The sequence below is a fragment of the Aethalodelphis obliquidens genome, unplaced genomic scaffold, assembly GCF_003676395.1.
Source record: "Aethalodelphis obliquidens isolate GAN/ISIS:26980383/991018 unplaced genomic scaffold, ASM367639v1 scaffold55, whole genome shotgun sequence".
Taxonomy (NCBI): domain Eukaryota; kingdom Metazoa; phylum Chordata; class Mammalia; order Artiodactyla; family Delphinidae; genus Aethalodelphis; species Aethalodelphis obliquidens.
In genome coordinates this window covers 6,040,732-6,053,332 of record NW_020837999.1, presented here as the reverse complement: position 1 = coordinate 6,053,332, position 12,601 = coordinate 6,040,732, and the positions used below count along the sequence as shown (strand labels likewise).

The 12,601-nt window shown below is 39.8% G+C and overlaps 1 protein-coding gene across 1 annotated transcript; it reads left to right on the top strand.

Moving 5' to 3' along the window:
- The first annotated feature begins 1,559 nt into the window (after window positions 1–1,559).
- CACYBP (calcyclin binding protein) lies at window positions 1,560–12,144 on the top strand. The gene is made up of 6 exons (XM_027086255.1): window positions 1,560–1,813; window positions 5,699–5,918; window positions 7,767–7,863; window positions 8,090–8,189; window positions 9,758–9,855; window positions 11,573–12,144. Exons 1-6 carry the CDS (start codon window positions 1,793–1,795, stop codon window positions 11,727–11,729), a joined length of 693 nt encoding a protein of 230 aa, XP_026942056.1. The 5' UTR covers window positions 1,560–1,792; the 3' UTR covers window positions 11,730–12,144.
- The last annotated feature ends 457 nt before the right edge of the window (window positions 12,145–12,601 follow it).

Here is a 12,601-nt window from a genome sequence, read left to right as displayed (position 1 = left end):
CTCTGTAGTTTGCAGCACCGGGCTCTAGCTGAGGCCCGCGGGCTCAGTTGCCCCACAGCATGTGGGATCCTAGTTCCCCAACCAGGGATCAAACCTGCATCCCCTGCATTGGAAGGCAGATTCTTTATCACTGGACCACCAGAAAGTACCCGTTCTGTGAATTCTGACAACTGCATGTATCAGTGTAACACTTCTATCATCTCTGGAAAATTCCCTCCTGGGCCTACTTTTAGTTAACTTTTAGTTAACTATAACATACAAAAGAAACTACACAAATTACAGCTCAATGAAATTTCTACAAAGTGAACACATCTGTAACCAGCATCCAAAGAAAGAAAACAGAACGTTACTTGAACCTCAAAAGTCCCCTTGTGGCTCCTTTCTGTCATTGTCCTCCCCACTTAAGGAAAGACTAACCCGATTTTGAATGTCTCGCAGTGTTAGAGAAGAACTTCTCTGTCTGGCTTCTTTCCCCTTAACGTCACGTTTGAGATTCATGCACGTTGTACGTAGCTGTAATTTGTTTTTGTGCGGTACTTCAGATTCTTTACTACCATAATGGTCAGCCTGCCTTTTTCTAGTCCTTTTTTCCTCCTCTGACGTGCTGATTCTAATCGCTACCTCCGGCGATATATTAAGCTGAGTGGGGGCTATTTGACTTCTCCGGGGTTACTGTTTATGCTCTCAACGGGGCTGCAAACATTTTCAGTCGGCCAGAGGCTAAAACAGTCTGAAAACGGGGGGTTCTCAAGGGCCTTACATAGCGGGATTGCGGGAGCCAGAACAGGAGAAGGCAGCCCCAGGAAAGCTCAGCCCATTTTCTTTGGCGAATAGACTCACTTAAACCGAATCCAAACCTGGGTGACAACTAGAGACTCGCAGAATGGTCGGTGAAGGTACTAGGGAAGGCCTTCAACAGTCTAGGAGGGGAAACCGGGACCCGAAATGCGGTGACACACGGAGGTACCCGCTACATTAGCACGCTTACTTCCCCGCGGGGCTACTGGGTCCCGTCACATAGCCAACGCAACCCCACCTCCTCCCGCAATCCATGATGACGTCACCACGTCGTACAGCCTAAATCATGACGTCTCCAGAGCGCCAGCAGTCACTGAAAATAAAACTGTTCCCTTCAGGACCCAGCACACTTAACGTTCTCATTCTGTCCCGTCTTAGCATAAACAGGCTTCCTTTATCTCCCCCTTTTTGTCCTTTTCTCGCACTTCACAGATTAACCTTACACAAGATGGCCGCCTCGATGGCACTGGGTCCTAGAGAGCACGGAAACAGCCGACTCTCTAGTCAACTTCCGGCTTGGACCCCCCGAAGATCAGTGCGTAATTTCCGGGGTTGGGTTATGGTACGGGAAAGCTGCGGTTCTGAGCTGCGACTGCGCAGCCGGGACCTACGGGGTCAAAGTATATTACGTACAGTTGCCCCGGCGTGGAGGTAGAGGCGTTTCTCTTCTCGAACTTCCGGTTTAATCGCGAGAGTTGAGCTTTGCTAAGAGGCGAGGTGGGCGGGGCGGGGCCAGGCGAGGCGGGGCGGGGCCGAGCCCTGCAGGCGGTGCTTGGGCTCGGGGGGCGGCCTCGAAGGACTCGCGAAGGTTCTAGAGGCGCCGCGTGCGGGAGGCGGGCCGAGATCTCTCGCAGGGTCGGGTGTGCCCTCAGGCCGCGGCCACTGTGAAAGGTGCCGGTGCTGTCTGCGCTTGGGGTGAGCGCGGTCAGTGCGGCGTTTGCTGTTCTCGCCCCTGCGCCGCTGCAGCTGGGGCCTTCCCTCACGCAGCCCGAGCATGGCTTCAACTGTGGAGGAGGTAAGGGGTCCGGCCTTCATCTTCCTCGCTCGCCCTTCCTGGAGCTTTCCGCTCCGTCTCCCGCCCCACCGCCGTTTCCCGTGCGGAGCTGCCTGCCTAGCGGCCGCACGCGACACCTGCCTGTCGGACCGCCTTCCTGCGTACTCGGGTTCCCGCGCTTCCCCTTGGCCTGCCACCCGCCCAGCTGCAGGCGCCCCGTTGCCGACCCGGCCACTGCGGGCCTCGGGGCCTTCGCTTTCCCCGGAAAGTTGACGACCGATGCCCCCGGCTCAGCCTTGGTCGGCGGTGTAGGTGAGCGGGGGTATGTGTCGTGGTTCCCGGCGGCAGGTAGGTCCGATGGTGGACCTGAGGGCTGGTCACCTTCACGTTATCCTCAGGCCCTTTCCGCCCGCGTTACACTGGCCTGAGGACGTGAAGCGTTGTTAAATTAAAGCTGATTACAAAAACTGAGTGTCGTTCCATGGTAGAGGGCAGTTGGAAGGTGAGAAGTCATCGGTCCCAGCACTTAAATTCTCTTAGTCATCTTTTCTCTACACAGACTTTGGGCAAGTTATGGTGGTTCTCTGGGTCACAGTATCCTTTTCATAGGGTTGTAAAGACCAAGTAATAGTTCTAAATGTTCAAAATAGTGCTTGACAAAACAATCTGCTATAAGCGTTTTTAAAAATAAATTGTAAAGTTAGTTGTAACTAGTGGTGGGAAATAGCTTTTTCTCTTTTAAGCTCTTTAAACAGAGGCAGCTTAACTTCTTTGGAGACTAGTTTGCACAGGTACAGCATGGGAATAATAAACTTGGATTGCTCTTTTTTTGACTTAAGATGACAGTACTGTTATTCACAGTAAAGTGTTGGGTATCCATTGACTAGACTTGTTCTCTGGAAATCTTTTTGCTTAATATGAACAAGAGTGGGAAATCTCACATTTGACTTTTTAAGTCTGAGAATTTGCTTTAAATGAAGAAAAACTATGTGTGTTATTCTGGATAACTTGACACAAGTTTGTTAGGTGTTAAAGATTGGCCTTGTGGTACCATGTGCCCTGAGGAAAGAATCTCTGAAGTGACTTTACAGTCTTACATTTGGCGTGTTCAGTATTAATCCTCTTTAAAGTAAGGGGCTTTCTAATTGCGGTGTATACATTTAGGGACACTTTTTTTTGTTTGAGATGAAACTCAGTTTTTAACCATTTTAAAGTGTATGGTGCAATGCTTTTTAGTATATTCACAGTGTTTTTGCAATCATCACCACTATATAATTTGAGAGTATTTTCATCAACCCCAAAAGAAACCCATTAAGTGGCCATTAAGCAGTCACTTCCCATTACTCCTTCCCATTCAGCAGCCACCAGTCTACTTTATGTCTCTATGGATTTGCCTATTCTGAGCATTTCATACAAATGGAGATTTACAATGTGTGGCCTTTTACTTTTTGGCTTCTTTTACTTAGCATAATGTTTTCAAGTTTATCCATGGTGAAACATGTATTTCTTTTTATGGCAGAATAATCTTTTTTATGGATATACCACATTTTGTTTATTCATAAATTGATAGACATTTGGATGATTTCCACTTTTTGGCTATTATGAACAGTGTTGCTATGAATACTTGTGTACAGCTTTTTATGTGGATATACGTTTTCAAATCTCTGTGTATCTATCTAGGAGTGGAATTGCAGGGTCATATGGTAACTAACTTCGAGAAACTGCTAAACTCCTTTCCAAAGTGCATCTTTACATTCCCACAAGCAGTGTATGAAGCTTCCGATTTCTGCACATCCTCGTCAACACTTGTTATTTGCTGGAGTTTGTTGTTGTTGTTCGTCATCCTAGTGGATGTGAAGTGGTGTATCATTGTGGATTTAATGTGCATTTCCTTAATGCCTGATGACGTTGAGCATCTTTTCATGCGCTTGAGGGCCATTTGTCTGTCTTTGGAGAAATGTCTGTACAAGGTCTTTGCCTATTTTGAGGCACTTTGGTTTTATTGCTTCCTAGTGAAGAATTTGGAAATAGATTAGAAGAGAAAGCTTTAATGTGTTTATGGATAGGGATAAAAGGGAGGTGTGATTTTGCATAAGGAAAACAAGTGAATGCCTAGATAAATTAGGTAAGAAATGCTGTATCTAAGGCATCTTAAATATGTGTACAGGAAAAGCACCAAAGGGATCAATTTTACTGGTTTCAGATCTGCAAATAACAGAGAAGAACTGAGGAATTACCTTAAACAGGCCTGCTGTAAATTGCTTCAGACTTAACAGTGGATATCTTATTTTTGTAGTACTGTAGAGCCAAACTGGCTGTAAAGAGGGCCTGGAGATCTCTTGCTTAATTCTCAGAGTTCTCTTCTGAGTCTCCTAGAAAAAGGATTCCTATTCCAGTCAAGAAGTAAAACCTTTTGTTTAGACTCTGTACGTTTACTTTTTTTTTTTTTTTTAACTAAATCCTTACTCTGGAAACAAAATATACTCATTTAACATTTTAATTTTTTTTTCATCTTGTTATTAGAATGAATGTGAATTTTGAAAGCTATTATAACAAAAAAGATTGCTTTGCACTAAAAGCATCTTGGTTCTATGCTTTAAAGATGAGTTTGCAATTTTTTTTCTTAGTAATATGAGTTTTGGGAGGTGGGGATAGAATTTGGGCAGGAGACTGGGCACAGTTGGACTTTTTATACCAAGTTAGCAGTTACAGATAGGTGAAACAAGGGCATCTGAGTTAAATGAGATAAAAGACTTGGGATAAAAGAAAAGCATTTGTTTTTCTGGTTTGCATTTTCTAAGACTCAAGAAATCTAAAGACTTTCGAGCTGTACTTTGGATATACTAAGTTACCAAGCATTTAAGGATTTTTATATTGAGCCTTACATGATCTCAGGCTATAATGTCAAAGCCTTCCTGTCAGATTGCTAGCTAGTATCAAGCCAGAATGTAAAGTCATTTTAAGAGAAATGAATCCCTTGTTTATAAAGATCTCATGCATTTGCAGTAAGTCAGAGGGTAACTGGAAAAAAGTTTTTAAGCCCATTAATTTTCTAACAGTGTCTTTAACTCTTAAATTAACACAATGTTGACTCTGTCTCTAGAAAGTAATAGAAATAGACTTGGGTAGGCAGTGTATTGGCGTGAGAAGAAAAAAACAGGTGGCTTTTTCAGTGATCCAGGAGTGCATTGCACGTTGGATTGTTTATCCAGGTTTTCATTCTCTACTGTGCAACCAAGTCCCAGACTTTTGACAGTAAAATTAACCAGGAGCTTTAGAATTAAGAAGTTGTCTAACTTCTTAGAAGAAGAAATATGTCTTTATTTTTTTATCTTTTGTCTTAAAAATTTAAACTTTCTTATGTGTATTACTAGGGGTAGGAAGATCAGTGAGGACGCATCACTGACGGAAAGTAGAGTATTACCTCAGTCAAGTTGCTGTAGCATTTCACCACACTTACCATGTACTCACTCATCTCTTTTATTTCAAGATTTAAAAAATTCCTAATATCTCTTGACTAGGACTGGATGTTACAAGGAAATTCACGATTCCCTTTTGTTGGATTTCTTCATGTTATAATCAGAAAATGTTTATAAATCACACTCGTATCTTGTAAATAAAATGTTTTAAAACAAAGGTAGATAACAGTCTACCAAACTGGAAAAATTTGGCTTGATTACCTATTGTTACTTCAAGATTAAGTTTTCCTTTTTAAAAGAAAGGAATCTTGAGTTATTTACAATTCAGTAGGCTGGAGGAAAGAATCCTTGTTGCTACCCAACCCTAGGAAATTTAAATGAACCTCCTATTCTTAGCTCTTATTCAGTAAATTGAAATGACCGATATGCACAATATCAAACTATTGTCTTATTTATCATAGCTAACTTATCTTTTATTTTAACACAGCTACAGAAAGATCTAGAAGAGGTGAAGGTGCTGCTGGAAAAAGCCACTAGAAAAAGAGTACGTGATGCCCTGACAGCTGAAAAATCCAGGATTGAGACAGAAATCAAGAATAAGATGCAGCAGAAATCACAGAGGAAAGCAGAACTTCTGGAAAACGAAAAGCCAGCCGCTGTGGTTGCTCCTATTACAACAGGATATACAGTGAAAATCAGTAATTATGGTATGACTCGCCCCTACATACAGCTCTATACAGTTATTTCTGCCTCTGAGCAATGTATTCCTTAGTAGTGACCCACTAACAAAATCAATTCTTTAATAGTCTTGAGTGTTTGTTTTTGGTGATTTTAAAGAGAAGACCCATTAGTTCTTATTTAATAAGATGCTTTTTAAGATATTAAAAAGAAAATGCTGCATTCTAAAAGCTAATTAATTAATAAGAGAGCAAGATGATTAGTACAATGGTGAGTAGCAGCAAGAAGGAACCTATTCTGAAATATATTGAGTATATATGGACACAGCTTTTTGTTTTGTTTTTCTTCCTGTTTTGCATTTCTGTTTGCCAAACAATCACCGATATTAACTGAGGAAGAGAATCCAGTTATATTCAAACAACATTTTTGAGCACCTAGTATGTGCCTTTATTGTACTTGGACTTGTGGATACACAACAGTGAGCAAGACCCAATCCCTGCTCATGGTGTGGTTGGGACATAGACGTACAATTAATGCCATAACAATGTCATAATACCATTTTCCCTAAATTGATTATAGACTTTTTTTATTTTGGAAGCAATGCAACTTGAAGTCTGAGTAATGAGCTCTCACGAAGGCAGGGACAGTCTTATTTTCCTTTGTGCTCACAATATCTAGCACACAGTAAGTACTTAATATTTCATTAACTGAATAGAGATTTATGAAGTATTATGAGAATATAGCTGATAAAGTAATTCTGCTGGAGGGGAGGAACAGTCAGGGAGAATTAGAAGAGACATTTGAGTTTAAAAGGTGAGTTCGTCAAGTATGAAGAAAAGAAGGGAATTGCATGAGCAAAGCACATGAGTAGAGACGTGAAACGCATCATGTGTTTTGGGTATCGTCATAGCAAAAAGCAGTGTGTGTGTTGTGTTTAAGTGATGTACTGCAGTACTATAGGAGATACGCTGTGTACTTCGTTGACGATAGGAAACTGGTCTGAAGGTGGTAGGATTCTGGCATAGTAACTAGGAACCTAAATTTGTGTTTAGGGAGAAATACTTATCATTGTGGAGGATGGGTTGAACGGATGGTAAGTAACTAAATGAAGTACAGAACCCTCTAGAACATCTTTTTTTTTTATTATTAACACTAGATTTCTATAGGACTAAGTAAGAAAAAGTCATATAGTACAATAACTAGATAAATATATATTTTATTATATGATGTGCTTTTTATGTGACATTTGTGTATTTTCTGTTAGCAGAATTCATATAGGTTAGAGACTAGCTTGATAATAAAAAAATGAAATAAGTTCTAGATATTGGTAGGTTAATTAAATTGGCAGATTTGGACGAATTTGACTCTAAATTTATATTCTGCTTTATCAGGGAAAGGAATTGAGGAAGCTGGGTTTGCATTTGTTGAACTGCTTAGAGAAGTAGAAATGATTATGGAATTAGCTAATACTGATTAGACAAGCTGATGTTTAGCCATCCAGCTTGGTGGAGATTATCAATATTTAGGAATAGGACAAAATTATATCCATAAAAAGGGGAAATGAGCTACAATTAAGGAAGTATTTAACGATCATATTGCTTACTCTAAGGAATAAAAAGAACATGGGCTTTGTGTTCAGTAAACCTGGATTTGAATCCAGGCTGTTTCACTAGCTAGATGCCTAACTTTGGGTAGATTACTTAACTGCTTTGAAGCTCAATTTTTCCATCTAAAAAGTTTCTTATATCTTTCTTTCTTTCATGTTTCTATTACTAGATTTTTATCTTAGTGAGTTTTATTATGAGCTGTGTGCATTTGCTATTCCAGAGATAGTATCAGACTTTATTCATGGTCCATTTTTTGTTGTTGTTAACCAGGATGGGATCAGTCAGATAAGTTTGTGAAAATCTACATTACCTTAACTGGAGTTCATCAAGTCCCCGCTGAGAATGTGCAGGTGCATTTCACAGAGAGGTGAGTTCTCATAATGGGGAAGACAGTGCCTTATTATGGGTTCTTTTCAGCTTCTAAAATTCTGCTTAAATTTAAAATTATCCTTTACATCTGCTTTAAAGGTTGAGTCTTATCATCTGGGATGGCCAGGTGCACATCCTAAAGTAAAACTGGCTTTATTTCCACAACGACTGAAGAGCACCTTTCACAGAACCAGAAAGATAAAGTGTTCACTATTGTGTTGTAGGTCATTTGATCTTTTGGTAAAGAATCTAAATGGGAAGAGTTACTCCATGATTGTGAACAATCTCTTGAAACCCATCTCTGTGGAAGGCAGTTCAAAAAAGGTAGGTTTACTTTTTTGTTGTAATATTGTCATAATTGTCATAATATTTTTTCATAATATTGTGAAACCTCATGAAATTACCTGGCCAGTTTAGAATTAAGATGAACTAGAATTAATTTATCCTGTTGCCTGTTTTGTAAATAAAGTTTTATTTGAACATATCAGTGCTCATTTGTGTATGTGTTGTCTGGCTACTTTTGTGTTTCAGTGGCAGAGTTAAGTAGCTACAACAGACCGTGTGGCCCACAAAGCCTAAAATACTAATTATCTAGCTCTTTACAGAAAAAGTTTGCCAGCTCCTGCTCTAGAAAAATAGATTATAAGAATATTGCATTAGAATCAGGAGGGTGTTGAATAAACTGAAAGTGGTTAAGAATGAGACTTGAGGGTTTTTTTTTTTAACTTTTATTTATTTATTTATTCATGGCTGTGTTGGCTCTTCGTTTCTGTGCGAGGGCTTTCTCTAGTTGCGGCAAGCGCGGGCCACTCCTCATCGCAGTGCGCCGGCCTCTCGCTATCGCGGCCTCTCTTGTTGCGGAGCACAGGCTCCAGCCGCGCAGGCTCAGTAATTGTGGCTCACGGGGCTAGTTGCTCCGCGGGATGTGGGATCTTCCTAGACCAGGGCTCGAACCCGTGTCCCCTGCATCGGCAGGCAGATTCTCAACTACTGCACCACCACGGAAGCCCAGACTTGAGTTTTAATGCCAGTTTTATCACATATTAATTGTGACCTTTGGCAGCTCACTTAATCACTTTATACCTCAGCTTTCTCATTTGTACAATGGGAATAATAATTTGTTTTACAAAATTGAAATAAACTGTCTTTGAAACAACATTATTCATTTTTCACTAATTCAGATAATCCTTCTGTTCCTACCTAATTTAAATAAATGAAGTTTAATGCCCCTGGTACACAGATGTGCCATTCTGCTGTCTGTGTTTACATAGAGTTATGTAGCAGCTTAAAGGTAATATTAGAATATAATTTAATGATTAACTTGTGACTCCCTGCTCCCTTCTTTGTCCACTAATCACATGTTGAAGTATTACTCAAGAGTCCTAGAGTTATGTGGATCATTGTTGAAAGGGCTGTATATTCTTGCTGTTTCTGCTCACCTTGCAAACTCCCTAACCAATACTGCCTTACATGATTTTCTGCCTGTCTCTGACCCCTCTTACTGTTTTATTCTCTCCTTCAATCATCAAAATCCAGCCATTCCTCCTCCTTGTTTTCAAAGACACCAGAATCATCTCCTCCTGTGTCAACTGTCTGGAAGGCCCTCTTTCCTGGAGCTTGGGCCACAGCTCACATTTCACCCCAGAGAGGCTTTCCTAGTGAAGTTCCTTCCCCAATACTCATTAACATCCTCTTTGTCTTGATAGCATCTAGTATTTGAAGGAATTAGTTTGTGTATGATTTTCCAGCCTATTCATAAAAGTATTACTAGCACCTAAAACTGTTACTGTACGTAACAGTAACTCGAGTAATTGAGTAAATAATTATTTTCTAAATATTCATGCCTATCTCCATGTGTTCTAAGTTGTACCTGTTTTCCACTTTTCTTCCAGATCAAGACAGATACAGTTCTTATCTTATGTAGGAAGAAAGCAGAAAACACACGGTGGGACTACCTGACTCAGGTTGAAAAAGAATGCAAAGAGAAAGAGTGAGTCTGCTTTCATTTATTTAAGAATTATAATGTATTCTGTGCTAGGGTTGTAGATGTTCATCAGTAATGGAGGTGTATAGTCTGCAATTTGACCATTTACCTTCTAATGTCCTCTGATTAACCCAGTTAGTTATATCTGCTTTCACTTGTCAGAGGGCACCCGAAGAGGGCACCCGAAGAGGGCATGTATCTAGCAAGTTGCTTTTTAAGGAGATCTTTGTACTTGTGGTTGGTTCTTTTGTGCTGGTTCTTAACCCTGGGCCAGTGGTGCTGCTATATAGGTGCTGTGCTCATTCTGAGAGATTCCATTTCAGTAGTTCCATAGTAGCCCAGATACCCATATATGGTTTTTTAATTCCACAGAAGTTTCTGATATATAGTTAGAATTTCACTATCACTGGTATAGAGTGAAAAAGAGAATATTTTTATCCTCCTTAATAATGGCTATTCTGAAAAATGTTTATTCAAAGATACTTCCATCCTAGGTAAAACATTCCTCTGCTTTCCTGCAGTAGTAATGTACTACGTTGAGTCAATTAGCCATCCACATTTCTCTCACTCCTCCCTCCCATAGCCAGTGTGCATTTGGGATGTGGTTGGCTAAGGTGTTAGGCATTACCTGTGGAATTGCTTTTAAATCTAGAATGGATTACCTGAGTATAGGAACCTGTTTTACTGTTACTGTATCCCCAGGGTCCAGTACAGAATCTGGCACTTAATAAATGAGCTAAGTGAAAAATTAAGTATAAAGTTAATGAGCCCAGTTTGCACACTGATTGAACTAGAAGTGTTGACTACATTGAGGGCTGTGCTTTTATACCACCAGGTCCAAAACTCAGGTATCTCAGGTTTAAGAGAAGGCTTTTCTAATTAAAAAATATGAGCTTCAGTATGTGTCCATATATAACATATGTTTGTTTTTTGTCAATGAAATTGTTTTTCATATTATATGAGGAAACATGCTTTTAAGAAAATTAAAAGTTTAGAAAAGTAAAAGCTTATTTCTTTACTTTTCCTGCTAAAAATTAACCTAAAATCCCATAGTCCCAAGATAACCCCTTACCGTTGTTTTAAAAATTAATTAATTTTTGGCTGTGTTGGGTCTTTGTTGCTGCACCTGGGCTTTCTCTAGTGCGCCGAGTGGGGGCTGCTCTATGTTGCAGTGCGTGGGCTTCTCACTGCAGTGGCTTCTCTTGTTGTGGAGCATGGGCTCTACGATGCATGGGCTTCAGTAGTTGTGGCATGTGGGCTCAGTAGTTGTGGCTCGTGGGCTCTAGAGCACAGGCTCAGTAGTTGTGGCGCCCAGGCTTAGCTGCATGTGGGATCTTCCTGGACCAGGGCTCAAACCCATGTCCCCTGCATTGGCAAGTGGATTCTTAACCACTGAGCCACGAGGGGAGTCCCCCTTAACCATTTTTGATGCCCATTCTTTGATGCACTAAGTGTGGTTATATATTGTTTAAGATGAATCTGTACATGTTTTGATTGTCAGAGTATGTTTGGATACTCTGTCTTCCTCTTACCCCCACTCTTGTACTTCCTACATACTAATTTGTCTCTTTTCATACTTAGTAATCATACCTATAAAATTTGTTAGTAAATGGGATTATTTATATATATTTCTACATTCTATATATTATTATTACTATTATATGTTTCATGTACATTATATATATTCCTCCATTATTGATTGCGTGTGTTTTCTTTTTAACAGAAAGCCCTCCTACGACACTGAAACAGATCCTAGTGAGGGATTAATGAATGTTCTAAAGAAAATTTATGAAGATGGAGATGATGATATGAAGCGAACCATTAATAAAGCCTGGGTGGAATCAAGAGAGAAGCAAGCCAAAGGAGATACAGAATTCTGAGACTTTAGTCTTTTTGGGAACTGTGATGTGGAAATATTGATGTTTCCAATGAGGACATGTTGGTGAGCTGCACAGATAAATTTCACATGTAACTACTTACACAGTCTAAGTAAAGGCAGTGAATTCTCCATTTCCTGTTGGAGGATTTATTTAAATAAAATATGCTTATTAAACAAACACTCCCTCCAAAGATGGTTTCCTTAGTAACCGGGTCATTTTATTCAAGAAAAGGGTAATGTATTCTAGTGTGAAATGTAAAGAAACAAGTCTTACCTAATGAAAATGCCACATTGTGTGTCTTGTTCAGCTAAGAGGTAGAAACAAAAGTTATTGCTTGCCTTCCAGTTCTGACATCAGCTCCCACCAACGTAAGAATAAAAATAAAACGTGAATTTTTGCATAAAATGCAAATTCATACTTGTGTTTCAAGGTTGTTACAGAGATTGATCTATTCACAGCTTAAGTAATGTATATACCACGAATTAACATGCCCTAATAATCTAATCACAAATATTTTTCTCTAGATTTAAATATATTTATGAATAAATTAGAACTAAATCGAAACTTGAGAATACACATATTTATATAGTACCAGTAAGTGGGTTTGCCATGGATCAGATGGCTTGTAAAAACAATAACTGTAAAGTAAAATATGAAATCCATCTATTGTGCTGAATAAAAACCTATCATGTAGCAGATGTCCAGATGTATGTCAGAAAAGTCAGGCTTTTAGGGGAATTGTTTATTTCAGAGGGTATTACTCCCCCTAAAATCAGAAGTAAGAGCAAGAAAGATGCCTGTGATTTCCATAACTATGTTGTATTGGAGCTATTTGCCACTGCAATTAGAAAAGAGAAAGCAAATTAAATGCG